Raw genomic sequence first — 16,264 nt, forward strand, 5'->3', positions numbered from 1 at the left:
TTGCTCGCAAAACTTTAACCAGAATTTGCTAAGTCCAAAAGGGGACATAATTTGGCCAAAATGAAGGTCAGAGTTATGGGACTTGCTGCTTTCAACTAGTTTTATAACCCCGAAGACACAGGTGAAGTTTCAAATCAATATCTGCATTAGTTTTGGAGATAATAACTTGCATGTAAAACTTTAACCAAAATTTTCTAAGTCTAAAAGGGGGCATAATTTGCTCAAAAAACATGTCAGAGTTATGGGACTTGACCCAGTGAGGTTGGTAATTGATCTAGAAAAAGAAAAAATAAGTTTCAAATCTATATGCCTTTCAGAAATAGCTGTATGTACTTGCACGCAAAACTTTAACCAGAATTTTCTAAGTCCAAAAGGGGGCATAATTTGGCCAAAATGAAGGTCAGAGTTATGGGACTTGCTGCTATCAACTAGTTTTATAACCCCGAAGACACATGTGAAGTTTCAAATCAATATCTGCATTAGTTTTGAAGATAGTAACTTGCATGTAAAACTTTAACCAAAATTTTCTAAGTCCAAAAGGGGGCATAATTTGCTCAAAATACATGTCAGAGTTATGGGACTTGACCCAGAGAGGTTGGTAATTGACCTAGAAAAAGAAAAAATAAGTTTCAAAGCTATATGCCTTTAATTGATGGCTGTATGTACTTGCATGCAAAAACTTAACCAAGGTGTGACGCCAACGCCGACGCCAGGGTGAGTAGAATAGCTAGACTATTCTTTGAATAGTTGAGCTAAAAACACTCCTGAACTTACCAGATAATCTACTGTTTGCTAGTCGGACTCCCGGAGAAGGTTTGTTAGATAATACAGAGGTACCAGATGTATTTGCTCTTTGCTGTCTTTTTCTGCAATGAAATAAAGAAAATAAGACTATTGCCCACCTACTGGAAGGGCCATATTTGCTGCCAATGGAACCACAGTTTTTATAATGAAACTTAATTGAAGAATATGCATTTTCTCCAAGTATTCCACCATCTATATCAGGTTTCATAAAAAATTCTTGGAGTTTTAAATTTACAAAAAAGGTCCTATCTTTTGTGAAACACTAGTAGGGGACTAATAACTTTTTAGTCCATCATAAAACTATTAACATTTTGTATATAAGTAACAGTGAGAAAACCTTTACCATCAATGATAAGTATTAAATAAACTTTTCAAATAGTTTTGTGAAGGTCATTTTAAATACATGAACAATATTATCTGTGCTGGTGCGTCAATGTCTGATTCATCACCATTAACAGACACAATTTTTTCTAAAAAGAAAGTAAAAAGTGCATAAGTTTTCAGTCATTTTTTAAACAAGAGCTGTCATAGAAGACAGCGCGCTCGATTTATTTCTATGCTGGATAGTGAAACTGGGCACATCTGTGGAAGCCAGAACTGTCACTGGAGTGTTTAATGACTCCAATGGTGGATGCAGATATTGCACAATAGCTTGAGTCTGTGTCAAACATATAAAGTTATAAGAGAGATAAAGATAAAGTGTATCAAAACAATAGATAAGTATAGGTCTAAGCAAAAAGGGGGCATAATTCATTAAATATTGGTGCAAGAGTTATACACCTTGTGTTATATGATGTGGCTGATGATGTGGAACAATAACTTCACGTCTGAATCAAATCCATTTAGTAATTACTAAGATATAGTGAAAATGCATCAAAATAAACCTTAAATTCTAAGTAAAGGGGCATAATTAATGAAAAATTAGTGCCAGAGTTATGCACCTTGTGTCATATGATGTGGGTGATAAGGTGGAACAAATATTTTAAGTTTGAATCAAATCCATTTAGTACTAACTGAGATAGTGAAAGTGCACCAGAACTTTAACCTGAAATTCTAAGTAAAAAGGGGAGATAATTCATTAAATATTGGTGCAAGAGTTATGGCTCTTGTGTCATATGATGTGAGTGATAATGCTGAACAACTATTTTAAGTTTGAATCAAATCCATTTAGTAATAACTGAGATAGAGTGAAAGTGCATCAAAACTTTAACCTAAAATTTTAAGTAAAAGTGGGGGATAATTCATTAAATATTGGTACCATAGTTATGGACCTTGTGTCATATGATGTGGGAGATGATGTGGAACAATTGATTTCAGTTTGAATCAAATCCATTTAGTAATAACTAAGATAGATTGAAAGTGCAGCAAAACTTTAACCTGAAATTCTAAGTAAAAAGGGGGGATAATTCATGAAATATTGGTGTGAGAGTTATGGTGCTTGTGCCATATGATGTGGGTGATGATGAGGACTAACTATTTTAAGTTTGAAACAAATCCATCAAACAATTACAGAGATAAGGAGAAAAAAGAGAAAGTGTAAAAAAAACTTTAACCAAGATGGGGACGCGGAAGGATGCCGACGCAAGGTTGAGTAGGATAGCTCTCCATATACTTCGTATAGTCAAGCTAAAAATAATCCCAATAATTAGTCTAGCTTGAAAACATATCAGTCATGGATTTAAATATTTCTTACAGTTCACTAACCTTTTTAAAACTGTTTCTTTCTTCTTGCGTTCCTTTTCTTTGACGTAAGCTGAGGGATCAAACCTTGGGTTTCTAGCACCAGCAGGGGATGGCGAGGGTGTTCTACTTCTGTGTGAGTAGCTGTTTTTATAACCATTAGATCTATCACTCAATCTGCTTCTGTTCACTGATGACGGGCGTTCTAAGGACCCATCTCTGGACCGATCTCGAGATCTATCACGGGCGGATGAAAGTCTATCAGACCATGACCTATCTCGTGACAATGACCGCTCCCTATCACGAGATAGTGATCTTTCCCTAGATGATATTCTATCATAAGAACTTGTCCTTTCCCTGCTGTACGGCCTAGTTTGCCTCGATGTATGAACTTTATCTCTTCAAATATAAGAGGGAAAAATAACCTTCATTTAAAGTTTCTAAAAAAGAAACTGGTTTTTCAGTCATCCCTGTTACCTTTAAACAATAGTTTCGACTGTTCCAATACCCCTGACATATCTGTATACAGGCATGTTTATATCTCACCATGCCAAACGCTACATTCACACTTATTTTTTTAAGATTCTGTAGTTTTTAGTTATATCTGTACATTTTCCAAATCATGGTAACTAAAAAAGAAATTATGGTAATATGATCATGTCAAGAATATAGTACTATACAATAATTTCAAGCCATACCTTTTATATAAAGCTAACTCATTTGTTAGGCTCTTGACTCTAATTTTGAGATTCCTTTCTGATGCTCTTACTTCTTCAAGCTGAAATGAAGTCGAATTTACGTGGTATCAAAACATCTGTCTATGTCAGCTAAATGTTCTAACAATATTATTGTCATGTGGAAGTGTTCCAAGCTCTCTATCTACCCATTTTTCTACTCTATGTAAATGCCCTTTTCATACATGACATAGAATGGCTCACATCAGTACTTGTGTATATGTGGTTTTTGGGTAGAAATTCACAAGATGTTTTACTACATGTTTCCCAACATACCAAATCACATATATTGTATGGCCAGTTTTGGGCATAGGTCATGTACTAACAGAGAAGTCTTTGGTGTCAAGTTCACTTAGAACTGGACTGTGTACCAGGTATATACATTATATAAAAAAATTTTTTAACCACTACTTATTTTATCAGAGCTGTGATATACTGTTATTTATTTTATCTCAGAGCAACTATCTGGATAACACAGCATGAAATGAGACTTAGTGTTGCTATTACATCATTTTAGGATCATGGAGTTCAATCAATGGGTTTTATTTAACACAGATCCACTTAAGTTGGTGCACATTTTATTTAAATACACCTCTTGAACAGATTCAATCAAACCAATTCTGTTATTATTTTCCTTTGTCCAAAGGGTCTTCTGACAGATTCTATTGTCACATGACAGACATAATGAAATCTAAATCAAACAAACTATCTAGTCAGCATTTCAAACTATTGTTACAGTATAAGGATTATTATTGGCAAGAACTTTATTTTCTCTGATATTTGCCACTTTCATCCATCTTGAATTCAAAATTGCTTGTGAGAATGTTCACAAAATCCAAATACATTTCAAAACACTGTGAATTCAACATTTCGGAAATAAATACCAAATCAAAGCAAGTTTGTGAAATAAAATTTGCCAAAATCTAAAGATTTAAAGTAGTTCTTACAAAAAAGCATTAACCTTTAGCTTGCTGGTGGCAAGTGATTTTGCATTTGCAACCAGTGCAGACCAAGAGCAGCCTGCACATCCACTGTTCACTATTCAGTCAGTAAATTTTCAGAGATCACCCCTTCGAATAATACATGGTACTGCCCAAATTAAATGATGGACCAGTCCATTTTAGAAATTTAGCAGGCTAAGGGTTAAGGCTGCTGGCTTGTATATCAACAAAAAGATACCCGAGATGCCTTTGCGACCAGTGCAGACCAATATCAGCTTGCACATCCGTGCAGGCTGATCATGGTCTCCATTGTTCGCCATTCAGTCAGTAAATTTTCAATGAACACCCCTTTGAATAATAAGTGGTACTGCCCAAACTGAATGATGGACCAGTCCATTTTAGAAATTTAGCAGGGTAAAGGTTAAAAAGTTATATGTCAAACCTCTTCAAGCAAGTCCCTGTACTGTTGACTATGTTTACTGACTTGCCGTTGATGCTTTGTTTTTTCTTTCATCAATTCCTCTTCAAGCTGTCGAGTCATACTCTTGAACATTTTTAATTCTTTCAATGCGTTTCCCTGAGTTGTGTTCTTCATTTCTCGCCGGAACTGTAAAAATTCTGTTTCGATATCTTCTTTCTCTTTTTGTAATGCTTCCATTCTAAAAGAGATAAGGGTGCATTATACTTTTAACAGTAAAAGATCAACATGGTTTATTTTCATTCATCAATCAAAAATTTGTTTTTCAACACAATAGTGCTTCCTAATGGATGAAAACAATTTTACAACTAAGTCTAATCAGTACCTGTCATTATCTCTATACAGTTACTATTTCTAAAGCAGATGTTACAAATAAGTAAATTTATTTGAGCCGTGCCATGGGAAAACCAACATAGTTGCTTTGCGACCAGCATGGATCCAGACCAGCCTGCGCATCCGCGCAGTCTGGTCAGGCTCCATGCTGTTCGCTTTTAAAGCCTATTGGAATTAGAGAAACTATTAGCGAACAGCATGGATCCTAACCAGACTGCGCGGATGCGCAGGCTGGTCTGGATCCATGCTGGTCGCAAACCCACTATGTTGGTTTTCTCATGACACGGCTCAATTTTGATCAATTTTTCTGTCATGTATCAACATTCTATCAACGTAACCAGTGTTCCTGGATTTTGTACCAGCAACGACTTATACTCTGCAAGTAAATGACAACTTTCACCATGAATGTTAGGTGGAGGAAGAATGACTTTACATATTATGCTGCCTTCTCCCATATCTTCTAACAAATCATTACGCACAAAAAATCACTTTGCCAAAGGGATCAGTCTCATAACCTCTCATTTCATGCATTACCTACTTAGCAAAGCAGGGGGTTCAAGTCACAAATAATCAAACTGTTCCAAGTGTTTCTCAGGCAGCCTTCCTATGATTCATAATTAACAGCTTATGACAACTATCTTTTACCAATTTTCTGATGAAATTTAAATTGGAACAAAATGCATTATTTTCACCTCACAGGGAAAAGTATTCTTTACAACATTTCAATAAGACCCAAGGGAATTTAAAGACATACTATCACAAGAAGCAAGAAATAATTTGTCCAGTTAAAATAAATATTTTCTTTTTTTCAAATACATACTCTCTCCTTAACTTCTCAACATCTTTCACTTTTGTTTCTGAAGGCCCCTGTAAAGCAAGTTGATATAATTATTTTTCTAGTAATACAAGAGAAAAGCTGCTGATATTCCATTATGTGATAGCAATTGATTATCTATAATGTTTAATGGTGCTCCAATATTCATTACATCTACAGTAGTTGAGGTGGGGTGGGGGGTTTACAAATGGTCTATTTTTTTTTTAAGAACAACTGCTAAAATATCTAACTGACCTTATTTATCAACACATATTTTTTTTAAAGGCATCATCCCCTAAACACAGAGATTGTTGTTTTGAGTTCCGCTGTGATCACAACCCCATTTGAGCTCTACTGTGATCAAAACCTCATCTGAACTTTACCATGATCACAATCCTATTTGATTTCTGCTGTGATCACAACCCCATTTGAGCTCTATGATCACAACCCCATTTAAGCCCTACTGAGATCACAATCCCATTTGAGCTCTACTGTGATCACAACCCATTTGAGTTCTACTGCAATCACAACCCCATTTGAGTTCTACTGTGATCACAACCCCATCTTTTAATACAATACACCAATTTTGGTTTTCCCAGCAAGCAGCTTCTTGAGTGACAAATATAAGCCATCAAGAGGACCATGATGGTCCTGAATCGCTCACCTCTTCCCACATGATCCAGTTTTAAGTATGACGTCGTTTTTTCTATTATTTGACATAGTGACCTAGTTTTTGAGCTCATGTGACCCAGTTTTGAACTTGACCTAGATATTATCAAGATAAAAATTCTGACCAATTTTCATGAAGATCCATTGAAAAATATAGTCTCTAGAGAGGTCACAAGGTTTTTCTATTATTTCACCTATTGACCTAGTTTTTTAAGGCACGTGACCCAGTTTCAAACTTGACCTAGATATCATCAAGGTGAACATTCTGACCAATTTGATGAAGATCCATTCAAGGGTATGGCCTCTAAAGAGGTCACAAGGTTTTTCTATTTCAAGACCTACTGACCTAGTTTTTGATCGCAGTTGACCTAGTTTCAAACTTAACCTAGATATCATCAAGATAAACATTCAGACCAACTTTCATAAAGATCCCATGAAAAATATGGCCTCAAGAGAGGTCTCAACGTTTTTTCATTATTTGACCTACTGACCTATTTTTTGAGGGCACGTGACCCACTTTCGAACCTGACCTAGATATCATCAAGATGAACATTCTGACCAATTTTTATGGAGATCCATTCACAAGTATGGCCTCTAGAGAGGTCACAAGGTTTTTCTATTTTTAGACCTACTAACCTAGTTTTTGTCCGCACATGACCCTATTTCGAACTTGACCTAGATATCATCAAGATGAACATTCAGACCAACTTCCATGAAGATCCATTGAAAAATATGGCCTTTAGAGAGGTCACAAGGTTTTTCTATTATTTGACCTACTGACCTAGTTTTTGATGGCACGTGACCCACTTTCAAACTTGACCTAGATATCATCAAGATGAACATTCAGACCAACTTTCATACAGATCCCATGGAAAATATGGCCTCTAGAGAGGTCACAAGGTTTTTCTATTATTTGACCTACTGACCTAGTTTTTGACGGCACGTGACCCACTTTCGAACTTGACTTAGATATCATCAAGGTGAACATTCTGACCAATTTTCATAAAGATTTCATGAAATATATGGCCTCTACAGAGGTCACAAGGTTTTTCTATTTTTAGACCTACTGACCCAGTTTCGAACTTGACCTAGATATCATCAAGATGAACATTCAGACCAACTTTCATACAGATCCCATGAAAAATATGGCCTTTAGAGAGGTCACAAGGTTTTTCTATTATTTGACCTACTGACCTAGTTTTGGATGGCACGTGACCCAGTTTCGAACTTGATCTAGATATCATCAAGGTGAACGTTCTGAATAATTTTCATGAAGATCTTGTCAAATATATGGCCTCTAGAAAGGTCACAAGGTTTTTCTATTTTTAGACCTACTGACCTAGTTTTTGACCGCACGTGACCCAGTTTCGAACTTGACCTAGATATCATCAAGACAAACATTCAGACCAACTTTCATACAGATCCCATGAAAAATATGGCCTTTAGAGAGGTCACAAGGTTTTTCTATTATCTGACCTACTGACCTAGTTTTTGACCGCATGTGACCCAGTTTCGAACCTGACCTAGATATCATCAAGGTGAACGTTCTGACCAACTTTCATGAAGATCTTGTGAAATATATGGCCTCTAGAGAGGTAACAAGGTTTTCCTATTTTTAGACCGACTGACCTAGTTTTTGAAGGCACGTGACCCAGTTTCGAACCTGAACTAAATATCATCAAGGTGAACATTCTGACCAATTTTCATGAAGATCCATTGAAAATTATGGCCTCTAGAGAGGCCACAAGGTTTTTCTATTTTTAGACCTACTGACCTAGTTTTTGATGGCACATGACCCAGTTTCGAACTTGACCTAAAATTTACCAAGATGAACATTCTGACCCATTTTCATAAAGATCCCATGAAAAATGTGACCTCTAGAGATGTCACAAGGAAAAGTTTACGCACGGACGCACAGACGGACGACAGACGACGGACACTGCGCGATCACAAAAGCTCACCTTGTCACTTCGTGACAGGTGAGCTAAAAACATTCAAGCTGTAAATAGATGGTATAAACAAAAGGAATTCTTACAGTCACGATATTACATGTATACACAGGATATTTGTTTATTTCAATGTAAATCTTTTATCAGAAGCTTAGCCACAAGTGAAAATAAAAGATATGGTGTTCAGGAGTGAGATTTTTGATCTTATTTGTAAAAACAACAAACAAAATTTATTTGGTTTTCCCCAGTTTTGACCAAATTTTGTAAATCTGATATTTTTTACAGTGAAATTACCAGATATATGTCACTCTGCCAATTCAATAATTCACTGGAAAAAAAAACGCAATAAATAATACTAACAGCAACAAGTGGCAAAACTTAAGACATGAAATAATATACAAATGCTATTGCTTCCAGTTATGAGGGAGACACATTTTGCTAAAAAGACCCAATATTTTGTGAGGAAACTAGATCATAAGCACCTGTTGCTTGAGAGACTTGACTTCAGCTCTCAGATTTCTGACCTGCTCCTGCAATTGTCTAGGGTCTGGCTTGCCAACATATGGTAGAGGTAGAGGGTAATGTATTCTGTAAGATGAAAAAAATATCAGTCAATCTATCAATGAAAGGACAGTTTATGATATTGTTGCAGATTATTGTATTCTGTGAGAATAATACTCAATCCATTACATGTATTTAAGATATGAGAATTTCTAATATCATCATAAAATATGCATTTCATGTTATAAAAGCCGAGTGCTGTAATGTCACAGCTTAAAATCTACATAAGTCCAATAAAGTGATAACTACGCTTTTCTAAAGCTCAATACAGGAAGCCTTTAACTGACTACACTGATAGGCCGGCCTTAGTATTTACAGCCAAGTGTGTATTTTAACACGAGACTGAATAAATCAAATAATAACAGAAATCCTCAATCCTTTTGTGGCTAAAACATGACCACATTGTTTAATTTAACACTCATAGTTAAGAGCATGTAATCTTTTTGTACTTGAAGATCCCTCGATAAAGCAACTGACCAACAACAGCAAACAATCTGGTACTTCTGAAGATGAAACATTGATTAATTTTTTTTATACTTTTAACCATGATGTCACATAGGGTCCTATGTTGCAGAGTGGTTACTAACCCTTATCATGCTGGTGCACATCCGTGCAGTCTAAACATGATCTGCACTGTTTGCCATTCAGTCAGTATCTTTTTGGTATGCACCCCTTTTAACAGTTAATGGTACTATCCAAATAGAAAGATGGACAAGTTCATTATAGAAATTTAGCAGGTTAAGGTTGCTGGCTTGTATATCAACTAAAAGGGACTTGAGATGGAAATGCAAACAAACCTATCAAACTCCACTGTGTAAGTGAGAATGAGGTATCTCTTAGAATTCAGAGATACTGTCCTCTGAGGAGCTGCCATTGATTTAGCAGCACTTCCTGCTTTTCTCTGCCTTAATGATTCCAAGTCGGCATATGTCAGTAAATCTAAAGATACACTTTCACTGGCCTGAAAATTACAAAAGGTATTCTTAATTTTACAAAAATTCATAGATTTATGCAGAAACACATTTTTTCAGAGTGTTTTAAATGCGATCACAACTGCAAAGTGCAAATGCTACAAAATCTGCTATATGTCATACCCAATTGCCAAATTATCAACAAAGAGTCAATCAACAAGCATTACTCCAGTATTAGGCACAGGATCTGCCCTGGTATGTCATACCCAACTGTCAACAAGGAGGCATTCAAAAGGTGTTAGCCCTGTATTAGATAAATCACACTAAAGATACAAAGTTTTATTCTTCTATACTGCTTGTTCATGCCTTATGTTTTCCTTGTACAATCATCAAAATATGAATAATGTTCCACAGTGGGTCCTGTACATTTTTGGAAGAAAAAGTATGCCAACATTGCCTTTAAGTACAGCAATCTTCTATAATTACGAAAATGTATACCATGCAGCCTATGTCAGTTCTTAGCATGTCACTACAGTGCTCCAGGTAGCTATTTTTAGCAGGGCGCATCGCCCGTTCCGAAATTCGTTCCGCCCTGTTGCCCAGCCAGGCACCCTGCCCGTTTTACAACCATTCATTTCCTTTTTAGCCAACCTGGCTTTTTTTGCCCCAGACAGTGAGGCTCGGTGGTTATAATAAACTGCTTTATTACACCCTTTTGAGTGATACATGCCGGGGGGCATTGACATAATTGGCAAACAATTACCTGCTGTAATCGGCCCAATTTAGTCTGCTACACCAGCATTAAAATCACTGAAGCTTAGTGTTAAAACAATATCTAACCAGTCTGAAAATTATCTTCATTTTCGCGCCGACTGTCAAACTGTACTTTCGTTTTCGGTCACGGACGTAAATGTCCGTTTATACACAATTAAAACTTAAGTCCAGACAACAGACATTTAAATTTAATTGATAAAAATCGACCACAATCAAATTTTAATAGGAAAATTGTTTACCTTGATCATTTTAAAAGTTTTTGAAATTGAAAGTAGATTGTCGTCTGCTGTATAAAATTGCCGATTTGCTAGAATATTTCTTTGAAATTAGTTTAAGAAGATGTAAGGACACTGTGAACTTTAATGTCAGATACTGTAAAATGCTGTTAAACTGTCTTTGCATCATAATAATTCTTTAAAAATATTGTTTAAAAATGAGCTGTAGAAAAGTGCAACCATACCCAGATATAAAATTTTGGATACCCGGAATACGTTCTATTAGAAGTGCTCAACTTGCATTAATCTGTTGTAAGTTAACAAGAGCTGTCCGTAAGACAGCCAAGCTCGACTATTCGAAATATTGTCACAGAAGCAGGAAATTATTACCCAAAATGTTAAATATCAAAAGAGTTTAAGTTCGAAAGGGGACATAATTTGACCAAAATACATATCAAAGTTATGGGACTTGATGCTATCAACTAGTTTTATAACCCCGAAGAAACATGTTAGGTTTAAATTCAATATCTGCATTAGTTTTGGAGATAGTAACTTGCATGTAAACTTTAACCAGAATTTTCTAAGTCCAAAAGGGGGCATAATTTGTTCAAAATACATGTTAAGAGTTATGGAACTTGACCTAGTGAGGCTGGTAATTGACCTAGAAAAGGAATAAATAAGATTCAAAGCTATATGCCTTTTGGTAATAGCTGTATGTACTTGCACGCAAAACTTTAACCAGAATTTTCTAAGTCCAAAAGGGGGCATAATTTGCCCAAAATACATGTCAGAGTTATGGGACTTGATTCTATCAACTAGTTTTATAACCCCGAAGACACATGTAAAGTTTCAATTTAATATCTATATTAGTTTTGGAGATAGTAACTTGCATGTAAAACTTTAACCAGGATTTTATAAGTCCAAAAGGGGGCATAATTTGCCCAAAATACATGTCAGAGTTATGGGACTTGTCCCAGTGAGGTAGGTAATTGATCTAGAAAAAGAAAAAATAAGTTTCAAATCTATATGCCTTTTAGTAATAGCTGTATGTACTTGCACGCAAAACTTTAACCAGAATTTTCTAAGTCCAAAAGGGGGCATAATTTGGCCAAAATGAAGGTCAGAGTTATGGGACTTGGTGCTATCAACTAGTTTTATAACCCCGAAGACACATGTAAAGTTTCAATTCAATATCTGCATTAGTTTTGGAGATAGTAACTTGCATGTAAAACTTTAACCAGGATTTTCTAAGTCCAAAAGGGGGCATAATTTGCTCAAAATACATGTCAGAGTTATGGGACTTGACCCAGTGAGGTAGGTAATTGATCTAGAAAAAGAAAAAATAAGTTTCAAATCTATATGCCTTTTAGTAATAGCTGTATGTACTTGCACGCAAAACTTTAACCAGAATTTTCTAAGTCCAAAAGGGGCATAATTTGGCCAAAATGAAGGTCAGAGTTATGGGACTTGGTGCTATCAAATAGTTTTATAACCCCAAAGACACATGTGAAGTTTCAATTCAATATCTGCATTAGTTTTGGAGATAGTAACTTGCATGTAAAACTTTAACCAAAATTTTCTAAGTCCAAAAGGGGGCATAATTTGCTCAAAATACATGTTAGAGTTATGGAACTTGACCCAGTGAGGTTGGTAATTGTCCTAGGAAAAGAATAAATAAGTTTCAAAGCTATATGCCTTTAAATGATAGCTGTATGTACTTGCATGCAAAAACTTAACCAAGGTGTGACGCCGACGCCGACGCCAGGGTGAGTAGAATAGCTAGACTATTCTTCGAATAGTCGAGCTAAAAACTTTGCCTAACTTCATTTATTTAAGTGAAAGTTTAAACTTTATCTTCTGTATGTTACACATATAAATCTATAAATATCAAGTACATGGAGAAGATGTGTTCTGAAATTTTAACAAGTAAAATGGGCGTAAACAAAAGTTATTAAAATGTTATAGCTACAGAAATGATTCCAAGCTTTTATTTCTTTAACACACAGATACTGTTATTAAATAAACAATTTCAACAAACAGGCCCGGATTCACGGCCCGGCCAAGGGGACCTGTATTTCAAAATTTTCCAGAGGGAGAGCCCCCTGACCACCCAATCAAAAGGAGAGTTACATACCCCTGCAATACCTCAAAATTTAGACCAAAAAATGCACCAGAGGCCACCATTTCATGCCTGTATTTAAAAAATTTCTGGAACTGCCAAGTAAAATACGAGCAGCAGTATTCTTAGTATATTAGAGATGACAAACCTAGCCTATCAAAGCACAAAGTATGCCTTATACCATGCCTAAAGTGTGCCTAATATAATGCCAAAAGTATGCAAAATTCCTTGCCTAAAGTATATGTTAAAATGCACCTAATGCATGCACCAGTTACAATTTTTTGACAGGGGATGCCCCACACCCACCCATCCAGACGTGCCCTTTTCATTGCCAGCACCCTGCCCTTTTTTAATCCTAGCTGGAGCACTGTCACTACTATTCAAAGCTAATGCATAAACAAAAATATGTCTTCTTTCTACAATTACCTGTATAATTCCAGATTCAAGCATACTAACAAATATACTGAACTGCTTGAAATTTCCTGTCTTGTGTGTTAAATCTTCAACATCTGGAAGAAAATAAATGGACATACAGAAATCTCATTTTTGTTGCCTGTATTTTTGTCATTATATAAAATTTGAAACATGATGAAAAATATGACACTTGGTAATAACTAGGCATTTAAAGACAAGACAATGAGGGTAGAATGCACTTTAGCGGTCCCCGGAAGTTTACACTGCGCATGTGCGGCAAGTTGGGTGTGGGGGCAAAGCGGGGGTGTGGGGGCAGCAGCCCCCAAACATATTCATCTACTGGTACTGATGATAAACCCGAACAGAAAATGAGGTTTTTTACCTGTAACTTTTTTATATCTGCAAATTGAAATGAATGGTCGGTATCAAAATAAAGCTTAACCTTTGCTGAAAACTTTACATAATTCAAATTTATATTTAGTAAGCAAACTCACACGAAGTGAGGGCCTGAAAGGGGTATGTAAAAAGGGGACTTTATGAACGCTGACTGATGATAAATTCGAACCCTTTGTCATTTACAAAATTTTCTTGGTATTATTATATTGAAACTTTCCCCAAAAAGCTGCAACAGTCATTCCTGATCAAGTAATGAAAAGTTAACAAATTTCAGGTCTTCATGTTTCGACAATGAGCATGCGCAAAAAAACACCCTCTTCCCCAGTAATTTTGGATAAATATTTTTTATACAAATTTATATAAGTCATTTATTTATACAGAATGTTTACCAATTTTGTTTTTGTTTACATCAGTTGGTGTTGTAAGTGGAAACTATTAGATGGCGTGTTCAGTTTTATAGTGTTATTTCTAGAGCTCAAAAAGGGCAGGGTGCTGCCAAAAAGGGGCAGGGTGCTGTCCGAAAGGGGCAGGGTGCCCTTTCAGATATGAAAGTTACCATAGCAGTAGTTGCATTTCTAGATGTCTATAGTTAATACATGTATGTATTCCATTTATCTTTATTGCACACTTAAAAGAAATGTCACAGAATAAAGTGCTAAATCTTCCCAAAACTAGTAACAAAGTTTACAAAGGCTTTTTACTTACTTTATAGTTTAGGTTAAACCATTCAAGCCTTTCTCTTAAAAATGTCACCAAGAATGTCAACTTATTCATATGAATGTGAAATAGTGGATGGCCTTAATATAAGCTTAATCTTGAAACCAAGATCATGTTGTAAACAACATAGTTAAAGGCCTGTTTCAGGTCACATTGTAAACTGATAAGTATCAAAAGTCCTAATGTATCTATCAGGTCTTTCATCAATATTTCATTAACAGAAAAGTGCTATTACAGTAAGGTTAAAGTTTACTAAATCGCATATCCAAAATATACTATCCGGATACTGGTACACTTTCGGAATGTTGTCTGAAAGTAGTTTTTACTCAGTTTAAATGACCCACTTGGGTAAACCAGAGATAGTTCCACATATTTTGAAGTTTCTCATCATAAAAAATACACCGACTGTCAGCTTTTTTGAAGGAAATTTGGAAAAATTGCATACGGCATCGGGAGTAATAAGACTCGTGAACGGACATTCTAAACTTTCTTTTACTTTTGATAATCATTAAAATGTGTGCATTTTCTAGTTTAAATTACAGTAGAATCAAACTGCATTGATATATACTTGTTATACTAAACGACGGTCTAATTTAAATTTTGCCCAAAGAAATCTAGGGCACTTTTCACGTGCTCGGTAATCAGCTGGCCGCTTACGCACGCTTTTTTGACATTTCACAGGTTCCATACTCTTTATCAATTTGTTTTAACACTTCATTGATTCTCATTACCTGTGTGCACTCGCCGTGACGTAATTTGCTGATCAAAAAATCGTCAAGGCATGTCAACAGGGAATTTGGCGGGATTTAGCATAAGATCAAAGGCAACAGGGCACATTTTACGGGCAGCGTGGCGGCAGTAAAAAAGGGCAGGGCGGGGCGCCCCGCTGCGTCGCTCTAGAAATAACACTAGTTTTATAAATAACCGATTGCAATAGAACATTTCCAAGGTGTTCGACTTTATCATCTATCCAGGTTTATTATCAGTACCAGTAAAAATAAAGTTACCGCTTATAACTTTTGATTTTTAAGACATTTTAAACTACTATTATTGTAGGGACCGCTAAAGTGAAAGTGCTCCGACAATGAAATGAAACAGAAAAGGCCTTATACAATAAAAGCAAAAAAATCTGTTGTAAATACATGCTGCATCAAACTCTGCCCTCCACTGGTCTGCTGTCAACTTGTCCTCAACCTCTACCATTAGAACACTATCATCCTTAACAGTCATTGTGACTATATACTCTATGCCTCGAAAAATGTAGGCAGCTGACACAGTTGTATCGTTTTCCATTTTGAAATTTAATAGGTCTTTCACACTTTCAAAACAAGGCTGTTGTTGTTGTTGGGATAAGTTCAGACAAGTTTAACTGAGAAACGGGTCTGCATTTTAGTCCCTATTAAATGTGCGAGTATAAACTTTGGCTGTAGGTTTATGTTTATTTCTTTTTATATAACTGTCATTAATGGGCTTGCGATTTATGCCACCGACATTGCAGTAAAAACGAGATTTATTAATTTTCCAGGCTTCAAAATTTAACCGGAAGAGAAACTAAGAAAGCCACGCATGCGTGTTCACTTCGGACTTCTCTTACTGGACTAGTTATTAAAATTGCTAATTAGTTACAAAATAAAATGCAAAACAATCAGCCATCAGTTTCCAGATTAATTATGAAAAATACACCATACAATAAGTTTAGACCAAAATTACGTATAAAAAAGTTTTGGTACATTTCCTCGGAAATTTTATAACAAC

The 16,264-nt window shown here is 35.8% G+C and overlaps 1 protein-coding gene across 1 annotated transcript in view; it reads right to left on the reverse strand.

The window, feature by feature from the left end:
- Window positions 1-16,251, reverse strand: part of LOC123535778 (centrosomal protein CCDC61-like) — a 36,066-nt gene extending 19,815 nt beyond the window's left edge. Inside the window, exons 1-9 of the mRNA XM_053549539.1 lie at window positions 15,652-16,251; window positions 13,409-13,491; window positions 9,761-9,924; window positions 8,885-8,990; window positions 5,791-5,837; window positions 4,602-4,818; window positions 3,183-3,262; window positions 2,509-2,883; window positions 775-866 (exon numbers count right to left, since the gene is read on the reverse strand). Coding sequence (XP_053405514.1) covers window positions 775-866; window positions 2,509-2,883; window positions 3,183-3,262; window positions 4,602-4,818; window positions 5,791-5,837; window positions 8,885-8,990; window positions 9,761-9,924; window positions 13,409-13,491; window positions 15,652-15,802 — 1,315 coding nt within the window. The 5' untranslated portion in view covers window positions 15,803-16,251. The remainder of the gene's footprint in view (window positions 1-774; window positions 867-2,508; window positions 2,884-3,182; window positions 3,263-4,601; window positions 4,819-5,790; window positions 5,838-8,884; window positions 8,991-9,760; window positions 9,925-13,408; window positions 13,492-15,651) is intronic.
- Between the last annotated feature and the right edge of the window lie 13 nt (window positions 16,252-16,264).

This window comes from Mercenaria mercenaria, chromosome 1 (genome assembly GCF_021730395.1).
Source record: "Mercenaria mercenaria strain notata chromosome 1, MADL_Memer_1, whole genome shotgun sequence".
Taxonomy (NCBI): domain Eukaryota; kingdom Metazoa; phylum Mollusca; class Bivalvia; order Venerida; family Veneridae; genus Mercenaria; species Mercenaria mercenaria.